Here is a 24,706-nt window from a genome sequence, read left to right as displayed (position 1 = left end):
GAGAAGAACTGAAGCGCCTTAGATCATGTATGGTGGATGCATAGATTAAAAGTGCTGTTCCATGATTCAGTCCGATGCGCTCCTTGATGCTAGTACATACATTAACGAGAATTTGACGCCCAGAGTGGAAGGCAAACGAATCCGGCAGCCTGACAACCATCCAGCCCTACTTTGTAGGTCGCATCCTCGCAGGCTTTAGTTTCCTCACCTGCCCACTGGACATGATATCCCCTTCGTCGCCACTGATGAGGCTCTGACTGTGTCTCTGGCTATTCGTACCCTTTCCACTCTCCTTCTCGCCTTCGCTGCTGCTGTCACTATCATCACTACTACTATCACTCTCGCTCTCGCTTTCACTGTCACTCTCGGTATCCTCCGAGTCATCGCTGTCCGGCGGCTCGAATATCCCCTTCCGCGGCGGGCCATTGACGGTGCGCTTCGGAGCGGCTTTTGCAGCGGCCTGGCTCGCTACCTCTCCCTTGATAGCCTTCAATGAAAGACGCGTGTTTCCGGTACCAGTGGCGGTCCCAGTCCAGGCCCAGGGTTGAGGCTGCGACTGCGCCTGTGACGCGTTTTGTTGCGCAGAAGGTGGGGAGGAGGCCCCCTTGGGTGCGTTTTCGGGCTCAGATTGAGATTCCGACTCGGACTCGGATTCGGATTCTGAGGAGCCTGATGATGAGGTGTCTGACTCCTCCTCAGACTCCGACGAAGACACTTCAACGAGGTTTTCCGGGCTTGACTTCTTCGCGCCGCCTGGTCGGGCTCGTACCTTCATAGCAGGTAGTTCAACTTCGTCCGATGCGGTGGAGTTCTGTGACTGGACTGAAGAGGCCTTCGACGGCGACGGTATGGTTTTGGTTGCCACAGTCCGCGCCATGGGTTTTGGATCAGATCTAGGGCCGGGGCCGTTTGCGACGGGAGCAGCGGGCTTCACACCTTTGGCCACCGTACTGGGGTTATTGACCGCGTTCCAGCCCGAAAACTTAGTCACTGGCGAAGTTTTATCCCGGCTGGCGCCAGCCGTCGTAGAAGACGGCTTTTGTAATGCGGCAGTGGCAGCTGTTTCCTTCTGGGGTTTTGGCGACTTCCGAGACAACTGAGACTTCTTTCCCGCGTTCGGAGATGACTTTTCCATGACAGATTCGAGTCTTTGGATCTCTGCAATTTGGGTTTCGAGCTGGGTTCGACATCTTTCAGTCCGCTTCTTTTCAGACTGCCTATTCCGGTTCTCGAGCTTCTGGAGTTGCTGGCAGGTGTCGTACGCGTCTTTCAGTAAGCGCACATAATCCGGGCTCAGATTCTTCTCCTCGGCAGTTTTGATCTTGTCTTCAAACTCAGCCTTCTCCCGATCCTGCCGTTCTGTTCTCTCCGCCACTTTCCGTTCCACTTGATCGATAAGTTCTTGCGTAGTTCCGGGTGGGTATTTTATTGGGCCACCACTGGACTGGCGTTTCTTGGCCACCGGCTGGGAGCTTGCCGGTTGAGAGTGATTCCTTGAAGACTCAGTGCTAGATGCTACAGTACGCTGGGGCGCTGATTTGGGAGTCGGTTGTGATCCGGTAATAAGAACCTCGTCATCATCTGCAAACGAAACGGAGCGGCGTTTCGCGTTGCGTTCAACGGACGTCTCTTTCCTCAACGCTGAGCTTATATTCTTCACCTTATCGGCGGAAGTAGGAAGGTTCGTCGGCGTGGAGGCATTCTGGGTTAACGACTCCCGCCGGAAGGATGGTATCGGTGTGCCTATAGGGAGTGATTCGTTCGATTGTGTAGAGTCTTGTGACAAATCTAGAAGGACTGGCTCTTTTTTGGGTGGACTTCTGGTGATACCAAGTCCCAAGCCATGTTTCGGAGGCTCTACTGATTGCTCTGTGAAGCTGAGACGGCGGGCAACCCCGGAAAAGGAGGAAATCCTATCCAGTCGTCTGCCTGACGGGCTGAGCTTTGGAGTTCCAGGAGAAGGCTTGCTGTTTCGCCTCTCACCTCCGGCACCCTCTGATGGTGTGGTCCTGTCTAAACGGGGTTCCTTGTTTGGCGATAGCTGCTCCGGACTATTCTTCCTCTTCCGTGAGTGGCTCCCAGCAATACCGGAGCTGGCGGTGGTTATAACGACAGCTGCCGCAGCCTCCCTCTTCGCCGATGGAGGTTTGCGTCGCGGGGCTGCGGTCTCATCCACCATCGTGACATCACCGTCCTTGTCATGCAGACCTCCAGCAAAACTCTCGTCGCTTGAGGCTTCGTGACGCGCTTCCGACTCGCCTTCCGGAGAAATAGATTCTGGTCGACTCTGCTTTGCAGAGAACGTTTCTTCCGGTGACACTGAGTGGCTGATACTTTCACGCACCGACTCGACCGCCGAGTCAGCCGTAGCGGCACTATCAGCGCTGGCTTGATTGAGAGGGTTCTGGCTATCAGCAGTTTCAAGCCGAGTGGAGAGCTTCCTTTTCGGAGTTGGACCGCGTGATGAGGGAGGTGAGTCACCAAGCTCCTGACTCTCCAGGCGCCGGTTTGCAGCATTTAGGCCAAAGCCAGGAGAGTCTCGAGGAGGTTCGGGATTTGACGAATTCGGTACGGGCTGGGACGGTGATACGGGTATTTCATCGTCCCTTTCAACAGAAGAGACAGGGATATCTCTGCGATGTTTTCGGTTCGGAGTATAATTCGACCACGAATCGAGACTTGACCTTGACCCAGAATCTCGCCGCGACTGTGACTCCTCAGCAATGGTATCAAGCCTAACCTCGTGCTTCTCCTTCTTGAACGCCAACCGTCGCTGGATCTCGTACTGCTCCGCCGCAGCATCCCAGTCCTGCGCAACCGAGGGAAACCGAACAGGAGAGTCGTCGCTTTTCGCGGGTCTCTGGAGAACACGAACGACCCTCCGCTGGTCGAGGCCATCAGACCGGGCCTTCCCGTTGTCCACAAACACATCCGCGACAGTCATATCGGTATCGAGGTCGTCGGACTCGTGCTCGTCGTCAACGAGCTTCTTAATCTCAAGAGGTCTAGTAGCGTTGCGAGTTAGCGTTTCCGCCTCCCCATCATCTCTGCCAGATGCAAGAGAAGACCATGTACTCACTCCGCAGCCGGCCGAAGCTTCGCCCACTTCTCCTTAATCATACCCGCCAGCCCACCCAATGTAACATCCTCTGGCCGCTCCAGCACAATCAAGAAGCTCGCCGGCTTCCCCGGCGCGGCGGCGGAGGAATTGCGATTCGTGTCATCGCGTTCGCGATCCCCGAGAAGCGAGCGGAAGGAAAACGAGTTGGGGGCGCGGGTCTGGTCTCGGGGGTAGACCTTGACGGTGAGTCGTAGAAAAACCATGTTTGGAACAGAGGGTTGCGCACTTAAAGCTTCGCTGCGTCGGTTTGAAGAAGCATACTCGGTTCGTAGATAAAAGTGGTTGAAGTAAGAGAGGACTGGAAGAACGTGTTGCTCGGGTACGGCCCTCACAGGGGTAGAGTGGTCACGAACGTCGAGAGATGGAGGAAAAGCAATAACATAATAGAGTAGCGACAGAGAAATACAATAAGGAGTAACACTGGCAGGAAGACCAGAAACAGTGAATTGACTCAAACGGAGCCTTTGTTATCCAGCTGAGGCAGCTGTTGAGTAGTGGGGGAGATTTGGAGACGCCAAAGGGCAAAAAGGACGCGCGAACGCGTTTCACCGCCGTGGATCCAGACAAGCAGCATCCTCATCTATGGTCTCAGCTTTCGCGCAAGAATCTATTCAAATAGCTACATCTCAAAGCGGAAATCATTTGGTATCATCCCGAATATCAAGCATTGACGCGCCAAACGCCAAAACGCCAAACAAGCAGCTCATCGGCGCCATTTTTCCGCAAACCAGAGGAAGCAACATCATGGCAACCCTCGGATTCTTTCCGAGGGCGCAGAAAGCAAACAGAAACGAGAATATTCCTACCCATGGACCATCCAGGCAATCACAGAAGTCCAGCCGCACACGAACAAGAGGGTCAAGATCGAAGCGCCTGCACGGCCCCCTGCTGTGATCCTTCGCACTCGCTGTGGTATAGGGTCATCTCCCGTCCCAGCTTTTGGGTTGCTCTTGCTGGTGCCGCCGGTATCATGGCTTAATGGATGCGGGTTGTGTTTGAAGTTGACCATGGCGGAAGAGATGACGCTGAGTGCGCTCATGTCGGATTCCAGCGACGCAGTGCCATCCCATTGTGCTTGATGCCACCGACGTCCACACTGGGTGCCGATTTCACCACCCGAGCATTGTCGCGCTGCTGCCACGGCCGACCGTTGGATCTTGGGGATGATATCGCCCGCAGTATGCGGTACGAGTGTGGTCATGAACGTCAACCAAGACGCAAGGAACCCCTTGAAGCAGTCTTGGTTTCGGTCGCAGCTCATGGACGGCTCGCAAGATATCTCGGACATGACCTGTCCGCCTAGCTTCTGAGGGAAAAATGTGCGCATGGTGGTTGCTAGGTAGCCATCGATCGCAGTTTTCCATTTCGCAGCACCATTGGTCTGGCATGGTCAGCCCTATCCATTGACGCGCCAGAGAAGAAGCTTACCAAGTTGTACATGTACGCAGCCCCGCTCAGGTAAGTACCATAGTTGTACGTCCATTGAATATCCCCATGGTCCTTGCACTCGGTCGCCATGCTCGTCGTGTCCGCGATCGTCCAGTCCGACAGCTTGAGGAGAGGGGTTGTCGAGCTCCAGTCCCATATCTTCTCTGCCCACTGAATATAAGTCTCGTTCTTGGTATAACGTCCCAGTCGCGCAGCTAGCTGGAACAAACCACCATTCGAGATGGCATTCTTGGTGGTATACCCAGCCTGGTAAGGGTAGATCTGCCACCGCAAGCCCCCATTGCAACACGTCATATCCCAACGCGGGACTTGTGTGTTGAAAACACCTTGCGCAAGAGACAGCCAGGAGGGCTGGTCGTCTTGTTCCGGGAAATTCAACTCCGCCGCAGTGATTGCTGCCAGGCCCCAGAAGACCTGGTCGTCGTTCCCGAGATACGTGCTGTCGTTGGACGGGAAGAAGTCGTCCTTCCCCTTCTGCCATAGCATGCCCTGCGTCGTCACCTCGTTGTAGGATGTATCGCCCGTCCAGTGCCAGTATTGGATCAGTGTCATGAACATCGCGCCTCCCTCCCACCATGTCCCAGGGAGCTTCCCGGGTATCTGGCCCGACTCGTTGCCGTGGTACTGGCTCATCATGTTGTACGCTACTGTTCTAGCCGCATTTCTGATGGACGCTATGAACAGCATAATAAGCACATGCCTTCTAAGTTATTTGTAGATGGGTAAACACTTGCCTTGGTCTTCGACGTTGAGTTCAAAAGCATTGACCGTTCCCAAGCCGGTTAGGGAAGCGGCCGGGAAGGCTGTCCACAACCATTTTCGAGGCACCATTGTGAAAGAGGAGAGGATAATGCGTGTGTCAAGCAAAGGAAGTCACAGACTACCAAAAGGCGTCAAGTGTTGGCCAAGGAATGTCACAGGTACAACAATGAGGACTTGTTTGTCGTTGTTGTTGTCTTCACGAACCGCAACACAAGCTCTGAGGGTAGACAGTGTAGTAGAGATAATGAACAGTCTGAGAAGAGAGGTGATGAAGAGGGTGGAAGCAACTTGACCTTTTGAGTGTGACTCCTGCGGGCGAGATCTCCGGACCATAAGAGAGGAGCGCGAACGTGGAAGCTAAGAATAATTCCGGTGAGGTCATTGCCCCAGACAAGCTTTCCCTCAGAGGCACCTGCAAGGGACCTCCAGGGCTGGAAGCTAAGCTTCTCCTCTGGGAAGTATGTGGCGCCAGCCTGCAGCCTCGTTCCTGCTGATCATTATCAATATCTGGTATCACGGTCAAGTACCCAGCCAAGAAACAAGCTGTTCGCACCTAAACAGGTAATGCACTCGAAGACTTGGAGGTCAGGTACCTTTCATACGGGGAAAGCTCCACAACCGGGTAACACAGGACTCATAAGATAGATAGACACAAGTCGTCGACCAGGACACGTCAAGTCCGAAATCAAGTATACCACGGCGAGCATGAAGGCAAGACTATTTCTGCTTCCAATCCAGTCCTCGGCGCGAAGAACTCTACTGACTTCGACTGCTGAGCGAGTATTTATAATTCAAGAACTCTTTCCCTCCTCACATAGCTACGCTAAAGTACGTCGCATACAACAAGGACACGACTCAGCCCTAATCAAGGCATAAATACTCCCTCCCAATGCTTCATGTATTATAGATCAGGGAGACTCTGCTTTAAATATTAGCACACCACGAAATCATATACATTGTTCGAACAGTAGAGTATCCTTCCAAAGAAAGCACTTGTAATCACAGCTTCTTCTTCAGACTCATTTCCGTCTTCAACCGACTGGCTGCAGACAGCACGGCCGAAGTAAAGGCCAGCGATCCGGCATAGAAGATAGCAGGCCTATATGCCTTGATCCCACCCTCCTCGCCACCCGACGCGTCAAGGATATATCCCGCAATGGGAGCGCCCTATTTAACACCCTGTTAGTAAATGCAGCGTAGGCTCCTCATATAGCCAGCGGACACACTAGAGTACCCTCCAACTTACAAGTAAATAGCCCCCAGCCCAACCCGTAACCATCATCCCCATCGCAACAGAAACCCTCGCAGATCCAAACACATTCCCGACAACAGTAGGCATTGTCGAAAAGAACCCGCCATTGGACACCCCGTTGATAATGACAAACGCGATCAGGGGACCGACGGAGCTGGAAACAGGCCACAGAACTAGCATGCTCACGGCGCAAAGGAGGAGGGACAGGAAAAGTGTGTTTAGCGGTCCCAGGAAGTCGCTGAAAAAGCCGCACATGAGACGACCCAGAGCCGAGGAGAAGTTGAAGGCTGCGACCACGCCAGCGCCAACGGAGGATTTCATTCCCAGTGAATCGGTGTATAGGGGGAGGAAGAATGGGGGGACGAAGAGGGGAAATGTGGCGATTGCGCCGGTTAAGAAAAGGAGGGTGAAGCGAGCGTCGCGGAAAAGTTGCCTGGACGCTGGCATTAAAGCAGTTCTTCGAATATATCTCAGAAAGTTGGGGAGGGGCGCAACTTACCATTCGACGATGGCAGCTTTGGGTATTGGTATTCGCTCCTTAATGAGGAGTGCAGCAGGGATACCAGTCGCCAGGGTGAGTAGACCTATGGCCCTAAACGTCCAGGCTACGCCTGTCGATTGGATGAGGGCGTCTATGATAAAGCTGATGACGGTGCCGCCTAGACCGCCGCCTGCGTAGACGATTCCATTGGCGATTCCTCGCTTCGATTTGAAGTACTGTGCGGGGATAACCGAAACAACCTATATACGCCAATATAATGTGGTTAGACGTGCACTTGAATACTCCCGCGCCTGTAGACCTGTAGCTCACCATAAAGCAAAGACTACACCCATGAATTAGCCACAGAGAGAGCTTCAAAGTCAGGGGCAGCAAGATTTTACCTGATTCCCATTCCCATGAGCGCCCCAGCGGTCACGAAAAGCCCTCCAATACTCTTCACCGTAAAGCCACTGAGGATCTCGCTGGTGCCAAGGAAAAGAACGCCCAGAACAGCGCACACCCGAGTCCCAAACAAGCGAACCAGCCTGGCATTGATGATCCCTAGAAAGGAGATAAATGCGGTCGCAAGGGAACCAACAAAAGCAAGCGTGGAGGCATTCGAAACGCCCTCTTTGACCAAGGCCGCTTGAAAGATACCCCAGGAATAGGATGTGCCACCGAACCACCAGGTAAGAACGCCGCAGGCGGTTATCACGACCCACCCGTACCCTCCGTCTGGGACTTGAGAGTCGGAAACGAGGGAAGCCTGCATCACCTCGTCAGTCTCGAGGGGGGGTTGTGGGCGCTCTGCTCGGTGCAGACGTTCCTCGGCGCCACTCCGTAAGGTCAGTTCCACGGATGTGGTGGAGGACTGGACGAGTGTCGACATAGTCCTTGATATCCCACCTGAGAAAGCCCTTCAAAGGCGTAAGGTTCAGTCAAGGATCAGACAAGGAGAAAGGGTTGAATGGAATTGCCTTTGGGACGGATGCGGCGGCACAGTGGGGCCTCCCAAGGTTGTTCGCCATAGGGCGCGCTGAGAAATCTCATCTTTTTCTCGAGCTGACACGGGAGCTATACCACGGTTGAATATTGCCGGCAAGGTGAGCCTTACCCCGTGGTCTGGACTCGGGATCAACGACGGCGTCTAGCGCGGCTTTTGGCCTCCTTCATCTCACACACCATACCTCTGGAGACGAAGAAAGTACTACGAGTATGGGATGGAAGATGAGACCAGTACATTACCTACCCCGCATACCTTGAATATTCCATGACCATATCGAGTGCCAGTGTTCGCCAGGTGCTTTTATTTCATAAAAGGAGGATCTATAATTTTGTGATTACGCTCCAGTAGAGCATCCTATCCACATACTTCCAGCACTAGAGTGCTGACTTCATATTGTCAATTAAGATCTTATTTCTGTTTCGCCCGGTTTACATCCGCTCACGCCGACGGGGAGCAGCACGGATGATGTTATCCACGCGGAGGAGGAGCTAAGGAAATTGGTTAGCCCATGATGATAGCACATCAGAGAAGGAACCTACCTCAGCTGCTTCAGATGCGGAAGACACAACAGCTTTCTTCAGCTTGTAGCTCTCCACCACGCCCATTTCGCGCATGTCGGCGATACCGCCGCCAGGTGTAAGCAGATCTAAACCGGAGCTGGTCATACCATTGTTGATCGCCTGTCGTAGACGGGTTACCAGGTCGCTCGAGTCTAGACCAGCGTTGTCGGCGAGAATTGTTGGGAGTTGCTTGAGCGCGTGTGCGAATGAGTCGACAGCTAGCTGCTTCTTACCCGTAGTATTTTGTGCTGCTTGCTCGACAGCCTTGGACATGTTCATTTCCGCGCATCCACCGCCTAGCGTCACCCGTGGGTCTTTGACGGTTTGGGAAAGCACGGCAAGAGCATCGTGGAGCGATCGCTCGGCTTCGTCGAGAAGCTGCTCCGTAGCACCGCGGAGGACGATTGTGCAGGCTTGACCAGCGGCCACGCCAGAGAATTTGATGAGGGTATCTTCACCGATAATGACCTCCTCGATTAGGTCACACTGTCCTAGCTTGACCTGTTCGGGATGGTCGAAGGTAGAAGCGATCTCGCCGCCGGTGACCAGGGCCAGTCGCTCGATGCCATCAAAGTCGGCGTGTTCAATCGACATTATACCGGCCTCAGTAAATAGTTGTTCAGGCCAATTGTAGATGAGTTGTCGGTTAACAAAGCAGTTAATTCCGTGTGACTTTATCCGCTCCACCTTGGCCTTCATCTTCTCACGCTCGGCCTTCTCGAGCTCTGCCAACTTCCCTGTTGACTCGACCTTCACGCGCGCACCAAAGATCTTCACCTTGTCTGTGTCCATGGCGGTGTTTGCAACGAGGATCTTGGCGTTCTCTAAGCGTTTTGGCTGATTGACACCGATCTTCTTGTCCAAAATAAACCCCTCATCGAGGTACGAGTCGCTGAGCTTCCCACCAGCCTTCTTGATGATCTGAATGTGACTCAGGTCGGTGGAGCCTCGAAGTCGGAGGACGGCATCACAGGCGAGGGTAGCGAAGTGATCGCGGTCCTGAGCCAGAACTTTGGAGCTGAGGGTAGTAGAAGCGATGGAATGGAGATCTTTGCGGAACAACTCCTTATCCTCATTGCGGTCGACAGCAATCTTCTCAAGAGATTCGAGAGCCGCACGGCTAGCTATACGGTATCCTTCGATGATAGTCTGGGGATGGATCTTGCGGTTGACCAGCTTTTCCGCTTCACGCAACAGTTCTGCCGCCAATACCGTCACGGACGTCGTTCCGTCACCGACTTCGTCGTCCTGAACTTTGGAAATATTCACGAGTACCTTCGCAGCGGCGTTATCGAGGGCGATCGCTTTGAGGATCGTAGCACCGTCATTCGTAACAAGGATTTCTCCGGTCGACCTAGCACTTTATCAGCATTCTACCTCGCCCCGCCATTTGGAATCCGGGCGCACTAACGCCGATTGTAAGATCTTATCCATTCCCTTAGGACCTAATGTGCTCTTGACTAGATCACCGACGGCAATAGCGCCGACAAAGGCAGAGAGACGGGCGTTCTCTCCTTTCTCCTCGACTACATCGTCCGCAAAGATCTGCGTGGGATTGGCGAAGGACGCCTGGGCAGCATTAGTAAAGATAATAAGAGGCAAGAACTAGCTCCGGAATGCTCACCATGATAAACCGTTGGGTATGGAAGGAAGACTACCGAGACGGTGGAACTTGGGAGCTCAGGGATGCTGAGGAACTGGCGGAGAGACTCCCACAATTCTTGGGCGATGCGGGACAGCCCAGAAAAGTTCGCGATGTGGCCCGAGCTCCAGACCGCCCTGGAAGCCCCCGGAGTGCTCGAAGGTCTTTCGCAGTCAACCTTCCCTCAATTCTTGCCTTATGAGAGCCTTGTGCTTATTTCTCTGTTAATCATGGCGGCCGAAGATGAGCAGTCTAAACTGACGCAGCACAAGCGGCGCCATTCGGCCGTGGACGCTGATGATGAGAATGGTACAGCCCAACTTCAACCCACCCTCTATGCAGCACTGAACTGACAGATGGTTAGGAAATGACTCGTCGTCTGACGATGATTTTGGCCCAGCTCTGCCCTCTGCTGATGCGCCAAAGAAGAAACGTCGAAAGCTCCCCTTCGAGAAGGTCTACGTGAATGCGCTCCCGGCGTCGCCCCGGTATTCGAAATCACTCATGCATAAGGATCAACTGTCATTCGTAACGGTGAGTCCGCATACGGACTTTCTAATTACCTCGTCGATCGATGGTGTCGTGAAATTCTGGAAGAAGATGGCTGTTGGGGTTGAGTTTGTGAAGGAATTCCGCGCTCATCCCGCCGAGATCAGAAGCGTAAGTGTGAGCGCGGACGGCCGAAGCTTTGCGACAACCGGGGCAGACAAGACGGTGAAGATCTTCGATGTGATTACATTTGGTACGTAGGAGATACGACTCAAAAATACTGAGGGCTAACTTAAGAAAGATTTGCTTGCCATGCTCACCCTCGAAATCGACCCCCGCTATATCTGCTGGGTGCATCCCCCCGGCGCATCGCTTCCACTCCTAGCAGTGACCGATGAAGCCAGCAGTTTGATTCTGATATTCGACGGACGTGGCGAGAATCCGACTCCCCTCCATACCCTCAAATCCATCCATCGCAGCCCGGTGGCCGCCATTGCCTTCAACGACGCCTACGATTGCGTAATATCAGCCGACGAATCGGGAATGATTGAGTACTGGAGAGCCTCCGATGGCTCGTTCGAGAAGCCGGACAACGTGTTCGAGCTCAAATCATCGACAAACCTTTTCGAATTCAAGAAATCCAAGTCCACCCCCGCCTCGTTAACAATATCCCCCTCCGGAAAACAATTCGCAACCGTCTCGTTCCCGGACCGCCAAATCCGAGTCTTTGATTTCGCTTCTGGAAAGCTCTACCGCAAGTACGACGAATCTCTGTCCACAATAACAGACATGCAACAAGCCGGCACGGCGATCTACACCCTGGACGCCGTCGAATTCGGCCGCCGCCTTGCCGTCGAGCGCGAGCTCGAAAATCCCGTCACGAAACCTAAAATCAACGTTATCTTCGACGAATCCAACCATTTCATCTTATACGGCTCCCTCTACGGCATCAAATGCATAAACACCTACACCAACCGAGTCGTCCGCGTCTACGCAAAAGACGAACCTTTCCGCGCCCTCAACATAGCCATGTACCAAGGCCAGCCCCTAAAAAAGGGTGTCGTGACAGTCTCCATGGCCGCCTCCTCCAACCCGCTTCTCGCCGAAGCCGAAGAGCGCGATCCCATCCTCGTCACAACAGGCTTCGCCAAAATCCGCTTCTACCTCTTCACTAATGACACCGAAATCTCCAAATCCACCCGCGACGTCCAGAACGAAAAACCACGCGACTCGACCACCTCGGCCACGGACTCCGCAGTCCAAAAACACGCCGAATTGGGCACCTCCGCCATCCTCCACACAACAATGGGCGACATCCACCTCCGCCTCTACCCTTCCGCAGCGCCTAAGGCCGTCGAAAACTTCACCACCCACGCGCGCACAGGTTACTACAACAACACCATCTTCCACCGCGTGATCCGCAAATTCATGATCCAGGGCGGAGACCCCCTAGGCGACGGGACAGGCGGCGAGTCCATCTGGGGCGGGGAGTTCGAGGACGAATTCTCCAGCCTCAAGCACGACAAACCATACACGCTATCCATGGCGAATGCGGGACCTAACACGAATGGGAGCCAGTTCTTCATTACGACGGAGAAAACGCCGTGGCTGGATGGGAAGCATACGGTTTTTGGGCGGGCTGTGCAGGGATTAGATGTTGTGCATAAGATTGAGAATGTCAAGACGCATAAGGAGAAGCCCGAGGTGGATGTGAAGATCGTTAGTATTTCGGTTTCTTGAACGCCTTTACCGGCGCTATATTGTGCTATATCGGAGCTGTAGAATATATCATATACGCATGGCGTAAGTCTACTTCCACCAATGATATCTTACTGCCGTTTATAGCTCATACAAGCCATCCATTGATCTCGATAGTAAAAGCAAAGAGAGGGAACAGAAAGAAGGTACTATATTCCACCAAGATCAAGCAGGTGCAAGAGCCAAGTACAATCGTATAGCCAGCCATCCAGAGAACAAGACTCAATGCAAAATCAGTAATCTGTACGTATAGCCGAATAAATCCGACGAAGAGAAGAAGAGCAAGCCACGGAACGCAACGAACGCCGGGAGTATGCAGTGATAGCGGCACTATAAGAGCGAGAAGCCAAGTTAACCCTTGGGATTCGAGTAGGCTGCACGTCTATGGCGTCGAATTGATCAGTTCGTTTCACAGGGAATCCTAGACGCTCGACCAAGAGGAGAACACGGCTATCATCGCTGTGCCGCCCGGACAACGAGGTCATCATTTGAACTTTAGGGTAGCTTCTGAAGTCGCGACGGTGCTAGAGCCTGTCTAGGTTTTGGAATGACGTCCGTCCGGGAGCTACTGGCGATGGAAACTGTATTCATAGATTCATGACGACGTGTGGCCATGGCGCGTGGGACCGGCCCCGGTACAGGGGAGTCGTGGTTACGGTTTGCAAAAACCCGGCTGTCGCCCGCACCGGCGGCCGCTGCGTGATAGAGATTAGGGTGTTTTGCGTCATGGCGGCGTTTAAGCCAGACACCGAGGATGGCGAGGGTCGTGAAGCCGAGGACTAGAACAATAACCATGATGACCCATTTGTAATGCCCGGACCACCTGGGATTTGTTAGTGATGCTCCGGTGGCAACAAACAGTTGATGGGACTGACCATGACTGTGGAGCCGGATCGTCGCGACTCCCCGCGCCTGGGCTGGGTGTAGCGTCTGCGGCAGAGTCCGCGTTGGTGCCGTCGCCATTGTTATCGTTGTGGCTGTTGTTATTGTCATTGTTGTCGTTGTTATTGTTATTACCGGAATTGGCGCCCGTGTCTTCCGTATTGCCCCCGTGATCGCAAAAGTTGACGTACCATTGTTGCAAAAGCTGGCGATCGGGATCTGTGGTGCAGGTGTCGTCGCAGATGCCAACTGGGCTTTCTCGGAAGGTTGCGAGCAGGGCAGACTGGCAGAAGCACGAGACGTAAATTTGTCTGTTGGTCACTTGCGCGGTTGGAGGCGTACAGGAGTCGTCGGCCTGGGAGAGGAGGGAACAGGTCAAACCACACGCGGGAAATGAGTCGGATGCGGCGGAAGGGCGGAGAACGACATCTTGGGCGAGGATCGATGTTGAGAAAGCGAGCGTCAGGTAGAAAAGGGCCGATAGCGAGAGGGTAGTCGAGGGAGGGATCTTTGAAGCAAGGAACCAGGACCCTGGAGTGCCTGAAGTCCCTGAAGACATCGCGGGCGACTCGGGAGACTGGCGGTGGAGACCGTCGAGGAATGTGAGAGTCGCACCCCGTCAGTAGCCCACCATTATCGAGGTGAAGGTGAGTGAAGAGAAGAAGGAGAGACAAAGGGAAAGAAAATAATTTGATCAACGAGAGATAAGCTGAGTTTGGAGCGACTGTGATTTGGTGGGTGACAGGGTTGAAACACTGTGCCTCCGGTTGCGGGAGACAGGAAATTGCCTGGCACTTGGCTCGCCGATAATTAGTGGGTTTGAGATAGCCTGGCACCATCTGGCACGGATAAATGAATTCTCATTATTTCTAATAATATCAAGACTGACCTTAGCAGACGAGAGCTCCAAATGCTGGCGCAGCTTCTTTCCCTGTCAGTTCTTTGTTGGGCTTTCTTCCCCTCCTGCTCGCGCTGTTCCTCGTTTCAGTTTCTGCTTCACTTCGCTACGGAGGAGGAATGGGAAAGAGTCCCATCCAAGAGGCCAGGCCAGCTTCTTCGTCTGTGTTGTTCCCCATGCGTGGCTGTTTGCCATGTCAGTCTGATCTGTTCCCTGCATTGCGCTATTTCCACTAACAAATCCTGACGGAAAGAGAGACCCCGCGATGCAACGGTGGTACGACCATCCCAGAACCCGTCCCAGCGGCCTGCCTGCCTCGAAGCTTGGCCGTCTCTTCTTGTGAATGATGTTGGAGCTTGTGCGAGAGCTTGCCTGATCGTCTTCTTTCCTCGGAAATGGGATCCACGGATCGTCCCTGGAGGATCCAGACTTCAGAGATCTTCGGCACGATGCGGTCAGGGACTTGAACCACTCGATGTCGGCTTGGCCAGAGACAGATTCAGGCGTCGTTCTCAGACGCGAACTCGAGGAAGATGTTGATGCGATCTCCATATTTCTGAGAGTCCGCCGCTTTCTCATTACTGAAGATAATCGATGATAGAAAAACTAATCGGCTGGCTGCTATCCGACCTCAACACAAGCGAGCTCAGACCAATTCCCTTCTCCCTCAAGAACCGCTCGTCTGCTTCAGTTTCCGCTTGTCGAATGCGAAGAGATCCAGAAAAACTGTGGACACCTGGTGCATTGAGCCGAAACTCGGCTGTTCCCTGGCTCTCGTGCGGAGGAGCACCAACAATAGATCTATATACATCCATATAGGAACGCAGCTCGCCTTTCGGGACGAGGACCTCAATGCTGTCGATACCGGTAGCCCCCGACGGATGTCGTGTCACCGATGGAAGCTCATACGTAACTCGACGGCTGCGCGGCGTGACATCGTGACAGAAGAACGGCGCATCCGTACGTCCTCTCGGGTAATACTCCTCGGAGGGAGTTGAATTCGCGTTGCTATAAGCTGGTTTGACGATTTTCCAGCGGACATCTTCACCTCCTGGGTTCTTGCGGCCGCCATCTTGAGGAGGCGAGTACGTCACTCCAATCCCGCCATCTCCAGGGACACCGGCCAGAGCTTTCACAATGCGCTGCTGGCTCAGTTCAGGCGTGATAGGCTCTAGTGCCGTCAAGGCAAAGTCTCCCGGTAATCGCTTCCTCCAGTCTTCCGGCTTCGTAATCCAGTTATACAGTTCCAGGTAGGTTCCATCGCGAAAGACTATAAGTTTGTTTCGACTTAGTCCTCCTATTGAGTCGAGTAATGTTAGATATGCTCGGCCATTTGTGGAGAACGCCTACCAGTATGAACGCCGCCATCAATCACGATGAAATTATCCGATATCCAGGACGGAAGCGTCTCAAATTGCTCCTGGTTGAACTGAAGGAGCAGATGATCAATATAGACCTGCTGACCAGACATATTTTCCCAATACTGAGAGCTGCGTTGTTTGGATGAGGTTCACGGGTGCGGGGTTATTTCAATGAAGCGCTGAGGATGTCCTCGACTCTTCCGCAGTTCGTCATTCATCTCGAATGTCGCATCACACTGTTCCGAGATCCGTCAGATTACAGACGCTCCATTCTAGTGACAACGTAACCAAACCCCGCTTCGGTGAGCGCTCGCTATGTCGAAGTTCTTTGTTTTTCTTATCGTCGCACACGGCAACGGTTGACTGACCTAGCACGCGGGCGATCAAGTCCCGCGGCAAGGATTTGAGAAATTCGGGGAGGTGCAGAAGGCCACCAGTTTCTATTATAGTTGACCGGGATGATGTCCTAAGAAGACTCTGATTTCATATTCGAGAGTAGGCCGTGGTCTAGCGAAGCGAGAATGTGGGAATACTCTCAAGATGCCCGGGTGTGGTGGCCATATCACTACTTTCACCCAACAGGGGTCGAACGTCTTCGGATAGCTTCACCTTCAGTCTTACGCCTGCTAGCCTATTGTCACTTTCTACCGTCACTTTTCCGCCCGTGGGCTGTTGGACCTGAAGAGTATCCAAGGACGGTGGGGGGGCTAATCCAGACTGTGACCAATACAGGAGTGATGAGAAGCGTCCAAAGGATGACGCTACAATATAAAGCTTGGTCTCGCACGAGTAGGCTTCTTATTGCGGTATTCCTCTTTTCCGCCAAAATACTTAATCTGTCATTTATCATGAATCGTTGATGCGTCCAACATTGACGTACGCCCCAAACTCTTCTCTGATGCATCATCATCTGAAGGCAAGCGTGTTTGGAAGAAGTTACTATGTCGTGAACAGCAGTTTCCACATCAATGGCCCTCTGGCTCTCAAAATACCTCATTCAGGAAGCCAGAATCATCAATCAGACATCGGCGTTGAGCCGTGATCCATTGAGTTAAGCGGCGTTTCATCCCGCGACGACCGACGAGTATATTACAATCCACCTCAACCCTTCAAGATATCGTCACCAACAACACACCATTCCTCACAATGTCAGACCCCAAGCCTCGCACAATCCTCGGTTTAATGACCTTCGGCCCGGATCCTAAAGTGGGCGCCCGAATAACCTCCTTAGACGAATTCAAAAACGTCCTTGACCACTTCCAATCCCGCGGCTACAACGAGATCGACACAGCCCGGATCTACATGTCCGGAGCCCAAGAAGACTTCACGGCACAAGCAGGCTGGAAGGAGCGCGGCCTGCAAATCGCAACAAAATGGTACCCACTCCAGCCCGGGTTCCATAAACCGCACGTAGTGCGTGAGAAGCTTGAGGAGTCGCTCCGCGAGCTGGGCACGGACTCTGTAGATATCTTTTATCTTCATGCGCCTGACCGCTCTGTGCCCTTTGTTGAGACGCTGGAGGAGGTGGATAGGTTGTATAGGGAGGGGAAGTTTCGGCAGCTGGGGTTGAGTAACTATACAGCATTTGAGGTCGCTGAGATCGCACTTACGTGTCAGACGAGAGGTTGGGTGAGGCCGACGATTTACCAGGCCATGTATAATGCTATCGGTACGTGTCGGTTCCCTCTCCTGCTACTGGCCGCGCTAATGTGAATGTTAACGGGTGCAGTTCGATCCATCGAAACGGAGCTGATCCCCGCATGTCGACGGTACGGACTCGATATCGTAATCTACAACCCCATCGCCGCCGGCATCCTAGCAGGAAAATACAAATCCCCCGATATCCCCGCAGAGGGGCGATACAGCGCCCAGAGCCCGACGGGACATACCTACCGTGACCGATACTTCAAAGACACAACCTTCGAAGCGCTCCAGATCATCGATGCCGCGGCGAGCAAGCACGGGCTTACGATGGCAGAGTGTGCATTCCGGTGGATCAGACACCATTCGCAGCTGCGGATGGGATCTGAAGGGAACGACGGCGTCGTCATTGGTGTGAGTAATATAGGGCAGTTGGAGGAGAATCTGCAGGACTTGGAAAAGGGGCCGTTGCCTGAGGACGTTGTGAGGGCGTTTGACGAGGCGTGGATGCTCACGAAGGCGACCACGGTGGTTTATTGGCATAAGGAGCTTCAGTATGCGTATGATACAAAGGAGGTTTTGTTTGGTGGGGGTGTTTCAACATAGGTAAGTAGCGTGTAGGTGTGAACAAGTATAGAAGTACAGGGTGATGGCGACAAGATAGATACAATACACAAATAAAAATCTACGGAGAGTCGACATACATGTCAGATGCGAAGGCAACAAATATGAATTGGACGAGGCTGCGATCGGATAACCTGATCCCATCAACGCCCTCGGATGGCCATTGCTTTCAGTATTTCTTCCAACGAATGCCAAATACTCTCTAACCCTCCAATCTCAGCGAGAGCCTTCTTTTCTTTATTCCAATTCTTAAGTCATATATTTAATTCTGCGGAACCCTTTTTCTCCGAACCCAATCTGGTATGCCCAGGATTGTCCCACACCGGGCCGCGTCAGATCTCCCGCGGCGTCTCGACCCTCATTTTCCATCTTCAACTCACCTTTCCAACACGTATAGCAGTCCTACATGAAGAGTACAATGCACATAACACCACCAAACCCATCGCAATGACATCAACCCAAGAATACAACTCCCACCCGCAGACCGAAACAGCAATGCCGCCTCCACCAGCACTTCCCCGAAACCTCCTCCCCACACTCTTCTCCTCCCTCGCCCGCCCAACCCGCGGCCCCGTCTCATCAACCCCAACGCGATGGACTCTCCGCCGCACCCTCAAAAGCGAGAACCCAAACGATATAACGGGTGATTTGCATGGTTCTGCGGTATTTACGCCGCTCCGTCCGCCGCCGCCGCCGACCTCCACATCTGCGTCCACGTCCACGCCCAGGCGCGCCGAAAATGCAGAGTCGAACACAAATGCAGATATAGATACAGATACACATACACATACGGGATTAGATAAACCTGAAGAGAAGTACAAAGATGGACAAGAATACACAGAACTACTCTACAGCGAGGAAGGACTCCTCCCGACCTCCTTCGGCCCGGGCCTCCGCTGGACAAAGAAGTATATCTGGCGGCTTGGAACGGAAGGGGGTGTGAGTGTGTGGTTTGTGAAAGTTGATAAGAAGGGTAAATCTTCTTCTTCGTCTTCTTCTTCTTCTGCGGAGAAGGAAGAGGAAGAAGAAGAGGCAGATTATTTATTTCATGAGTTTGATTTTCTGGCGTCGTTGACTTCGGGTCTCGGGTCTGAGCTGGAGTCTACGTCTACGGCGCCGGAGGAATTCGTGACTCCGCCGGTTCCTCCTGATGTTGAGAGTTGGTCCGAAAGGAAGACGAGGGTTATCGCTGCGCGGGGGAACCACCTGTGTGTGAACGATATGTATCGCACGGCGTATGCGTTCCGGGTTGACGAGGGGAGTGGGGAGGTGGTTAGTTGGGCGAGTCGACATGTTGTTAGAGGGCCGAAGAAGGGACAGGATATTGTGAATCTGTATTCGAGAGAATAGGCCTACGTTCACGTAACTACTGGGCATTTCTGGTTGAGTCATGGATAAACTAAACCACCACCCCAACACTTCATGACCTATCTACGGACTCTCCTATCCACAAAATGGGGACAACACAATCCCCCCTCCTTCCACACGTTATATATACCACCGCAATCAGAGCGTGTAAATGAAATCGGGCCTCTTATCACCCAAGAACGAGATCTCATTCTGACTCAGACCTTCAACCCAGTGGTCCCTCTCGCCTCTCCTGCGCTTCCCATTCTCCTTCCGCAGGAGTAAATACTGCACGATCGAGCCTCCGAACTGGAAGAGGACAAGATACGCCAGTACCGTCCCATGGCCGGGGTAGTAATCCGGTTTGTCTTTGCCGCGGTAGATGTTCGAGGAGACGATGCCGTTTAGGTTTCCCCAGCCGATGACAAATCCGAGGGTTACGCCGCGCTTGTAGACACCTGTTGCGCATTGCGTCAATATTATCACGGGTACGGCAAAAAGGCGGAAGGGTGATGGGGACTACCTTCAACATTGTTACTTGTCCAGGAAATCGTGTTCGCAATGGCCGGGTAGATACCCATCGCGCCGAGGAAAGTCCCTGCGTATCGTGCGCCAGCGGATTTCGCGCCGAGGAGCATGGAGAAGCCGGTAATGCCGAGGATGGAGACGAGTATGTTGCAGATGCCGCGTTGCCGGGTTCGGTCCGCGATGAAGCCGATTGCGACTGTCATGATGGCTGCGGCAGCGTAGGGTGGGACGCTGAGGAGTTGAGCGTGGATTTTCTCGTAGCCTGCGTTGTTAGTTCATATTCTGTCTTAACAGCAGGAGCAGACATACCCTATGGACTGTTAGTATGACAACATGACTTATAGACGAACGAGGCGGAGGTCATACCAGTTGATTGATGATGGTCGGCACGAACAAGGAAAACGCATACAGAGACCCATCGGCACCCATATAAATTATCATTCCCGTGTACGTTTTCCAGTCCTTCAGACTGTTCCAGAAATACGCCATCTTGAACTGCTCGTGCTCCGCACTAGCCTGCTGATCCACCGCCAACCGACGCAGTACACGCTTGCGGTCATCTTCCGACAGAAACTTCGCCTCGTCGGGGAAGTCATAGACCATCCAAAATGAAAGAACGCCGATGACGATCGTCGCCAGACCTTCCAGGATAAAGATCCAAGCCCAGCCCGCTTTCCCGCCTACGTCGTCCATGAGTGCGATTGCCGCTGCGAGGAGGCCACCGAACGAGCCGGCTAGAGCAGCGGCGGAGAAGAATATGGCCATGCGGACACCAAATTCTGAGCGCTTGTACCAGCAGGAAAGGAAGTAACCGACGCCAGGGAAGAGACCGGCTTCCGTTAGACCGAGGAACCACCGGACCTGTCGTATCATAATTAGAAAGACTGGTGGGAAATATTCCGAGGAAGGAAGACGAACAGCCATGAGACCTGACCAGTTATTGACGAAGCCCATGCACATCATGCAAACGCCCTATGCGATCGCGGAGAGTAAGTATTTTGCAGCCATTGGAGTGTCGAATGGCAGGGCCTCACCCATAGGACCATAATGATGGGGATAAAGACGCTCGGTCGCAGGCGCTTGAGGAGAACATTGGTCAACGGCTCAAAGACCGAGTACGAGACGAAGAAAATGGTGAGTGCCGCATTGTATTGGCCGTCGGTCATGCTAAGGTCCTCTTGGAGATCCGCGAGCTTCGCATTGCCGATGTTTGTCCTGAGACAGGATTAGCGGAATTATTCCCCCTTCAAACCACGGTGTGCCACGGCGCTTACCGATCCAAGAAGGAGATAAGGTAGAGCAAGCTGAGCCAGGGAATGAGCTTCAGGTCGAGTTTCCAGACCAGGGCGCGATCCTAATTGTATAAGCAGTTGGCAGAGGTAATGAAACCGACCGCACTCACGACTTTCGCCCTCTCCTCGTCGCTCAGTCCCTCGTCGGGATCCTCGAACTGGTCCAACTTCGACTTGTGTGGGACTTCCACCGAAGCCACTTTCTCAAGGTCGGAGGCCTTCGCCTGGTCTTCGTGAACCGACCGCGCTGCCATAACGATAATGCACAGAATCAGCTCACGGGCTCTGAAAACGCACGAAGAGACAGGGAAACCGTGAGAGCCGAAAACTGCCAGGGGTCCGAGCCGAATTTTAAATCGAGGGGAAGCTGTGGTGCTGATTATGCATCATTATTCCCTGCTTGTCCAAATATTGGCTGATCTCGGGGAGTTTCCAGCCACAGTCGGCGCATTCTGCAGGCGGAGGTCACGATTATTCGCTTTTTGCGCCGGATGTCACTCTGGCTCAGGGATTTGCTTCGACGGCGGCCAGTCCGGATGGATCCCCGCGACGCGGGATGTCCTGCGTCAATCTGATGGGAGAAATTTGTGGAGAAGCTTTGAGAGGAGACGAGGCCGGATCCGACGCGTGCCGATCATGCCCCAACGGACGTCTTATTCGTTCCTCCCCGCACGAGGTGGAGAGATAAGAAGACCCTTGGTCGTTCGTTTCTTCAACCCGGTGGAGTGTGGACAATGGTTCTGCTTCCGCAGTGTGCGCCAAGACAAGGGTTTTGAACTGGGTAACGGAACAGGGTTGTCGAATGAAGCAGTTACATAGGAATAGGCCTACATCATCGCAGCGTCTCAATCCTCACAGCAAATGCCTCAGTATTCCGTCTCGACTGTTGTCGCAGCATACACTTGCAGGCTATATTTCGCAAACTTGCTCCTCTCCCGCAACCTCCGTCCATAATACCGGAAGACAAACGGGACTGGACAGAAAATGATCGTCCCGGCCGCCAGAACTGACAACGCTATGTTGGCGCCCAGCGCACTGAACATTTTAGGTGCAACAAGCGGAAATAGCGCTGAGAGCAGCGAGCGTGCAAGGGACATTGCGGCAAACGCACTCGCAGCGTAGCTGTTGTAACTATCCGCCAGGTATCCCGCAAGGACTGTCCCAAACTCGTTGACTGCAAACCCCACGAAGAACAATGGAATGATTGTCGCAAACCAGTGGACACCGCGTACGATTGGCGGAACCATCCATGCGAACCACCAGAACCCAATTGCCAGGAAGGGTGCCCCAAGTGAAATCCCAGCGAGCTTGTGTTCCGGAAGCAAGGGAAGTCGGTCTCGGTGCCTCTGGGCTGCGACTTGTTGGTCCATCAATCGAACCAGGACGCTCGGGATGAAACCCAGTCCGATGGCGAAGAAGGGCAGATTGGCATCGTCCGGGGTGAACCCCATTGACTCGTAGATCGGAGGTAGGGACTCTGTGAACAAGTACATGACAGCGACGCTGCAGCCGCTCATCACGGAACACGCGAAGACAATTGGCTCAGTGAAAAAAAGCCGCAGGGGCCGAAGCAGCCCGTCACGAACGAAGAATGAGAGCTCAGGCACCTCGTCAGGGTTCTGTGCCTGGAGACTCATATCACCGGTCACCTGACGCAGCTTGTCGACTTCCCAACCGAGAAGGAGCGATGGGCGTGACTCTCGAATCGCCAGCATCAGCAGCCCAATGCAGCCCGTCACGATCGAGGAGACGTAGAACACCCACCTCCTACCAATTGTCAGCCTTTCTGAGCCAGTGTGGAAGAAGGTATGTCGTTATTGAGTGCATATTTGAGGACTGACCATCCAAGTTGGGTCGTGATATAGCCACTCATCACTGGTCCCATGGCCACAGCGAAATTAGCAACCACCATGTACGAGAAGACGAGCCAGATTCGATCCCGTGCGTTGAACATGTCCTCAATACTTCCAGTGATTATCACCGTTGGAATTGCGCTGAGAAACCCCGTAATCGCTCGACCTGCGACTGCTGCTCCCATGGAGGGTACCGTGGCGATCATGACGCTGAAGGCGCTGTATAGCACTGTGCTGATTATGTATAGCTTCTTTCGTCCAAAAGCCTCGGAATACGGAGGGAATATGATATTGCCCAGGGATTGCGCAAGAGAGTACCTGACGCAGGACCATAAGTATTTGCTTTTGCTCCACAAAATGGCTCTTTCAGACTATGTTTGGGTATACGCACGTGGAGACAAAGAGAAAGACGGCGAGCGTCAAGCTAATGCCAAACTCGTGGCGTGCATCCTTTGCCGCCGTCGCCTATCAACCGTCAGGTTTCATGCCTTGAAACATATGTCGGGTGGCCGTTTTGACATAGAGAGTCATTGAGATCTAGACGTACTCCGGATGCATTAATAGTGGTCCTAATGGAGACAAAACAGGCGTCAGTCACTGTCCTTCGAAAGGGTGCATACGGATAACGGTATACCCACGTATAGAATTCGAGGAGAATGATCACGCCGATGTCGTATGCCTTCCGAACTGGATGCCAATTTCTTGGATGGTTGGGATTCGTGCTCGCCCAGCGTACATACAGCCCATCTGGGGTAAGCTCTAGTTCCTGCTCCTCCAGCGCAATCTGAAGCGCGTGCGCGTCTTCTGCTTTCCGATCACAATCAGCCATTTCGAATGCCTCATCGAGAGGAATCAGCAAGAGCAGTCGGCAGCTCGAGTACAAGTACAACCAACTACGAAATTCAAGGGATGGTCTTCGGTCCCCACCGTGACCTATCGAGGGGCATGAACAACTGGATCAACATGCTTGGCTGTTCATCCTCTCCCATATTAGGGTTTGAGAGGCTCTGGAACTTGACGTCGGTGCTTCACTGTGATTGCGATATGAGAAGAACGCCCTTTCATGAGCCATGGATTGAACATGACGACGGAAGGGGTTGCGGGATATCGCGACCAGAAAGGAAAGAGCCTAGAATGCCCAAATGCTTAAACGGTAAATATTCGAGGATACGATTCGCAAGCTCTTGGGCCAGAACGGCGCCCGATGTCCTTGTGCGCACTGATAACGCGCATATGATCCTCCTCTCTCCACATTCCTCTTCGCAGTGCTGCAGGGAAGAAGTCTCCAGTGCCCTGAAAAATCACGCTATCGCTCAAAACCATGGGTTGCTTCTATGGAATGCAGCAGTGTCGGTAGTATGGTCCAATGCTGACTCGGGGTCCGGTTAGAATAGGCCAAAGCTAGGATGAAGAAGATATCTTGAGTCTATCGAGTAGGCTGATGCTCTCGCTTCGCTTGCCTTGGCCTAAGCTACCGAAGATGGCGATGAACTCAGGACTTCGAGCGTGAGTCCCCAGAAAAAAATAAGCAAGATATTTTCGTTTCCTTCCGACGGTACAGCCCTTCCAAGGGCCCATATTTAAGGCCGGTTTTCAGTTGAGTACGACAGCTAGGATAGCGTGGAATGGAGCGGCAAGATATTGCATTCCATAGGGTGGGCAGCAAATAATCCGTTTTGCTGCCCACCAGCCCTCTTCCTCTAACCTCGGAGGATTCGTCGTGATCGCTGTTGGAGCGCTTTTTCGACCTTCTTACATCC

General features: G+C 53.2%; 12 protein-coding genes across 12 annotated transcripts; 5 read left to right on the top strand and 7 right to left on the bottom strand.

The window, feature by feature from the left end:
* Positions 1 to 82: 82 nt before the first annotated feature.
* BJX67DRAFT_37145 (uncharacterized protein) lies at positions 83 to 3,607 on the bottom strand. The gene is made up of 2 exons (XM_071031088.1): positions 3,080 to 3,607; positions 83 to 3,005 (listed from the first exon to the last, which is right to left on the bottom strand). The coding sequence occupies exons 1-2, from the start codon at positions 3,322 to 3,324 to the stop codon at positions 167 to 169; spliced, it is 3,084 nt and encodes a 1,027-aa protein (XP_070887760.1). The 5' UTR covers positions 3,325 to 3,607; the 3' UTR covers positions 83 to 166.
* Positions 3,608 to 3,923: 316 nt separating this feature from the next.
* BJX67DRAFT_371145 (glycoside hydrolase family 76 protein) lies at positions 3,924 to 5,401 on the bottom strand (the record flags this gene model as incomplete). The annotated part of the gene is made up of 3 exons (XM_071031040.1): positions 3,924 to 4,502; positions 4,550 to 5,244; positions 5,305 to 5,401. The coding sequence occupies 3 exons, from the start codon at positions 5,399 to 5,401 to the stop codon at positions 3,924 to 3,926; spliced, it is 1,371 nt and encodes a 456-aa protein (XP_070887759.1).
* Positions 5,402 to 5,995: 594 nt separating this feature from the next.
* BJX67DRAFT_349182 (MFS general substrate transporter) lies at positions 5,996 to 8,027 on the bottom strand. The gene is made up of 5 exons (XM_071028724.1): positions 7,467 to 8,027; positions 7,396 to 7,408; positions 7,084 to 7,325; positions 6,579 to 7,017; positions 5,996 to 6,499 (listed from the first exon to the last, which is right to left on the bottom strand). Exons 1-5 carry the CDS (start codon positions 7,952 to 7,954, stop codon positions 6,332 to 6,334), a joined length of 1,350 nt encoding a protein of 449 aa, XP_070887758.1. The 5' UTR covers positions 7,955 to 8,027; the 3' UTR covers positions 5,996 to 6,331.
* A 1-nt stretch (position 8,028) lies between these two features.
* Positions 8,029 to 10,326, bottom strand: BJX67DRAFT_349180 (chaperonin-containing T-complex subunit CCT2). Its single transcript, XM_071028723.1, has 4 exons — positions 10,256 to 10,326; positions 10,043 to 10,200; positions 8,611 to 9,985; positions 8,029 to 8,559 (listed from the first exon to the last, which is right to left on the bottom strand). The coding sequence occupies exons 1-4, from the start codon at positions 10,256 to 10,258 to the stop codon at positions 8,500 to 8,502; spliced, it is 1,596 nt and encodes a 531-aa protein (XP_070887757.1). The 5' UTR covers positions 10,259 to 10,326; the 3' UTR covers positions 8,029 to 8,499.
* A 130-nt stretch (positions 10,327 to 10,456) lies between these two features.
* BJX67DRAFT_36968 (WD40 repeat domain-containing peptidylprolyl isomerase) lies at positions 10,457 to 12,810 on the top strand. The gene is made up of 3 exons (XM_071030797.1): positions 10,457 to 10,582; positions 10,638 to 11,015; positions 11,064 to 12,810. Exons 1-3 carry the CDS (start codon positions 10,504 to 10,506, stop codon positions 12,500 to 12,502), a joined length of 1,896 nt encoding a protein of 631 aa, XP_070887756.1. The 5' UTR covers positions 10,457 to 10,503; the 3' UTR covers positions 12,503 to 12,810.
* BJX67DRAFT_36965 (uncharacterized protein) lies at positions 12,759 to 14,228 on the bottom strand. The gene is made up of 2 exons (XM_071030790.1): positions 13,396 to 14,228; positions 12,759 to 13,343 (listed from the first exon to the last, which is right to left on the bottom strand). Exons 1-2 carry the CDS (start codon positions 13,959 to 13,961, stop codon positions 13,016 to 13,018), a joined length of 894 nt encoding a protein of 297 aa, XP_070887755.1. The 5' UTR covers positions 13,962 to 14,228; the 3' UTR covers positions 12,759 to 13,015.
* A 484-nt stretch (positions 14,229 to 14,712) lies between these two features.
* On the bottom strand, positions 14,713 to 16,034 carry BJX67DRAFT_36955 (uncharacterized protein). The gene is made up of 2 exons (XM_071030774.1): positions 15,651 to 16,034; positions 14,713 to 15,597 (listed from the first exon to the last, which is right to left on the bottom strand). Exons 1-2 carry the CDS (start codon positions 15,769 to 15,771, stop codon positions 14,879 to 14,881), a joined length of 840 nt encoding a protein of 279 aa, XP_070887754.1. The 5' UTR covers positions 15,772 to 16,034; the 3' UTR covers positions 14,713 to 14,878.
* On the top strand, positions 15,961 to 16,664 carry BJX67DRAFT_37033 (uncharacterized protein). Its single transcript, XM_071030905.1, has 2 exons — positions 15,961 to 15,963; positions 16,034 to 16,664. Exon 2 carries the CDS (start codon positions 16,183 to 16,185, stop codon positions 16,519 to 16,521), a length of 339 nt encoding a protein of 112 aa, XP_070887753.1. The 5' UTR covers positions 15,961 to 15,963; positions 16,034 to 16,182; the 3' UTR covers positions 16,522 to 16,664.
* Positions 16,665 to 16,807: 143 nt separating this feature from the next.
* BJX67DRAFT_371141 (aldo/keto reductase family protein) lies at positions 16,808 to 17,908 on the top strand (the record flags this gene model as incomplete). The annotated part of the gene is made up of 2 exons (XM_071031039.1): positions 16,808 to 17,330; positions 17,391 to 17,908. 2 exons carry the CDS (start codon positions 16,808 to 16,810, stop codon positions 17,906 to 17,908), a joined length of 1,041 nt encoding a protein of 346 aa, XP_070887752.1.
* Positions 17,909 to 18,373: 465 nt separating this feature from the next.
* Positions 18,374 to 19,276, top strand: BJX67DRAFT_379720 (uncharacterized protein; the record flags this gene model as incomplete). The annotated part of the gene is made up of 1 exon (XM_071032642.1): positions 18,374 to 19,276. The coding sequence occupies one exon, from the start codon at positions 18,374 to 18,376 to the stop codon at positions 19,274 to 19,276; it is 903 nt and encodes a 300-aa protein (XP_070887751.1).
* A 156-nt stretch (positions 19,277 to 19,432) lies between these two features.
* On the bottom strand, positions 19,433 to 23,775 carry BJX67DRAFT_371140 (major facilitator superfamily domain-containing protein; the record flags this gene model as incomplete). The annotated part of the gene is made up of 12 exons (XM_071031038.1): positions 19,433 to 19,731; positions 19,797 to 20,055; positions 20,168 to 20,662; positions 20,720 to 20,773; positions 20,836 to 21,016; positions 21,076 to 21,155; positions 21,204 to 21,266; positions 21,978 to 22,860; positions 22,935 to 23,264; positions 23,338 to 23,411; positions 23,494 to 23,515; positions 23,585 to 23,775. 12 exons carry the CDS (start codon positions 23,773 to 23,775, stop codon positions 19,433 to 19,435), a joined length of 2,931 nt encoding a protein of 976 aa, XP_070887750.1.
* BJX67DRAFT_36891 (uncharacterized protein) lies at positions 23,531 to 24,527 on the top strand. Its single transcript, XM_071030685.1, has one exon. The coding sequence runs from the start codon at positions 23,781 to 23,783 to the stop codon at positions 24,333 to 24,335; it is 555 nt and encodes a 184-aa protein (XP_070887749.1). The 5' UTR covers positions 23,531 to 23,780; the 3' UTR covers positions 24,336 to 24,527.
* Positions 24,528 to 24,706: the final 179 nt, after the last annotated feature.

This window comes from Aspergillus lucknowensis, assembly GCF_044049455.1.
Source record: "Aspergillus lucknowensis strain CBS 449.75 chromosome Unknown BJX67scaffold_12, whole genome shotgun sequence".
Lineage (NCBI taxonomy): Eukaryota > Fungi > Ascomycota > Eurotiomycetes > Eurotiales > Aspergillaceae > Aspergillus > Aspergillus lucknowensis.
This window is presented reverse-complemented; position numbering and strand designations above follow the sequence as displayed.

Coding starts and splice junctions, on each gene's coding strand:
- BJX67DRAFT_36965 (XM_071030790.1), bottom strand. CDS start 13,961: ATGTCTTCAGGGACTTCAGGCACTCCAGGGTCCTGGTTCCTTGCTTCA. Junction 13,344..13,395: donor GATCCGGCTCCACAGTCATG/GTCAGTCCCATC, acceptor AACAAATCCCAG/GTGGTCCGGGCATTACAAAT.
- BJX67DRAFT_36891 (XM_071030685.1), top strand. CDS start 23,781: ATGCCTCATCGAGAGGAATCAGCAAGAGCAGTCGGCAGCTCGAGTACA.
- BJX67DRAFT_36955 (XM_071030774.1), bottom strand. CDS start 15,771: ATGTCTGGTCAGCAGGTCTATATTGATCATCTGCTCCTTCAGTTCAAC. Junction 15,598..15,650: donor TGATGGCGGCGTTCATACTG/GTAGGCGTTCTC, acceptor TCGACTCAATAG/GAGGACTAAGTCGAAACAAA.
- BJX67DRAFT_37033 (XM_071030905.1), top strand. CDS start 16,183: ATGTGGGAATACTCTCAAGATGCCCGGGTGTGGTGGCCATATCACTAC.
- BJX67DRAFT_37145 (XM_071031088.1), bottom strand. CDS start 3,324: ATGGTTTTTCTACGACTCACCGTCAAGGTCTACCCCCGAGACCAGACC. Junction 3,006..3,079: donor AAGCTTCGGCCGGCTGCGGA/GTGAGTACATGG, acceptor CAACGCTACTAG/ACCTCTTGAGATTAAGAAGC.
- BJX67DRAFT_349180 (XM_071028723.1), bottom strand. Junction 9,986..10,042: donor GATAAGATCTTACAATCGGC/GTTAGTGCGCCC, acceptor ATAAAGTGCTAG/GTCGACCGGAGAAATCCTTG. Junction 8,560..8,610: donor CCGCATCTGAAGCAGCTGAG/GTAGGTTCCTTC, acceptor CAATTTCCTTAG/CTCCTCCTCCGCGTGGATAA.
- BJX67DRAFT_349182 (XM_071028724.1), bottom strand. CDS start 7,954: ATGTCGACACTCGTCCAGTCCTCCACCACATCCGTGGAACTGACCTTA. Junction 7,018..7,083: donor AAAGCTGCCATCGTCGAATG/GTAAGTTGCGCC, acceptor GCCAGCGTCCAG/GCAACTTTTCCGCGACGCTC. Junction 6,500..6,578: donor GGGCTGGGGGCTATTTACTT/GTAAGTTGGAGG, acceptor GGTGTTAAATAG/GGCGCTCCCATTGCGGGATA.
- BJX67DRAFT_36968 (XM_071030797.1), top strand. CDS start 10,504: ATGGCGGCCGAAGATGAGCAGTCTAAACTGACGCAGCACAAGCGGCGC. Junction 10,583..10,637: donor GGACGCTGATGATGAGAATG/GTACAGCCCAAC, acceptor ACAGATGGTTAG/GAAATGACTCGTCGTCTGAC. Junction 11,016..11,063: donor CTTCGATGTGATTACATTTG/GTACGTAGGAGA, acceptor AACTTAAGAAAG/ATTTGCTTGCCATGCTCACC.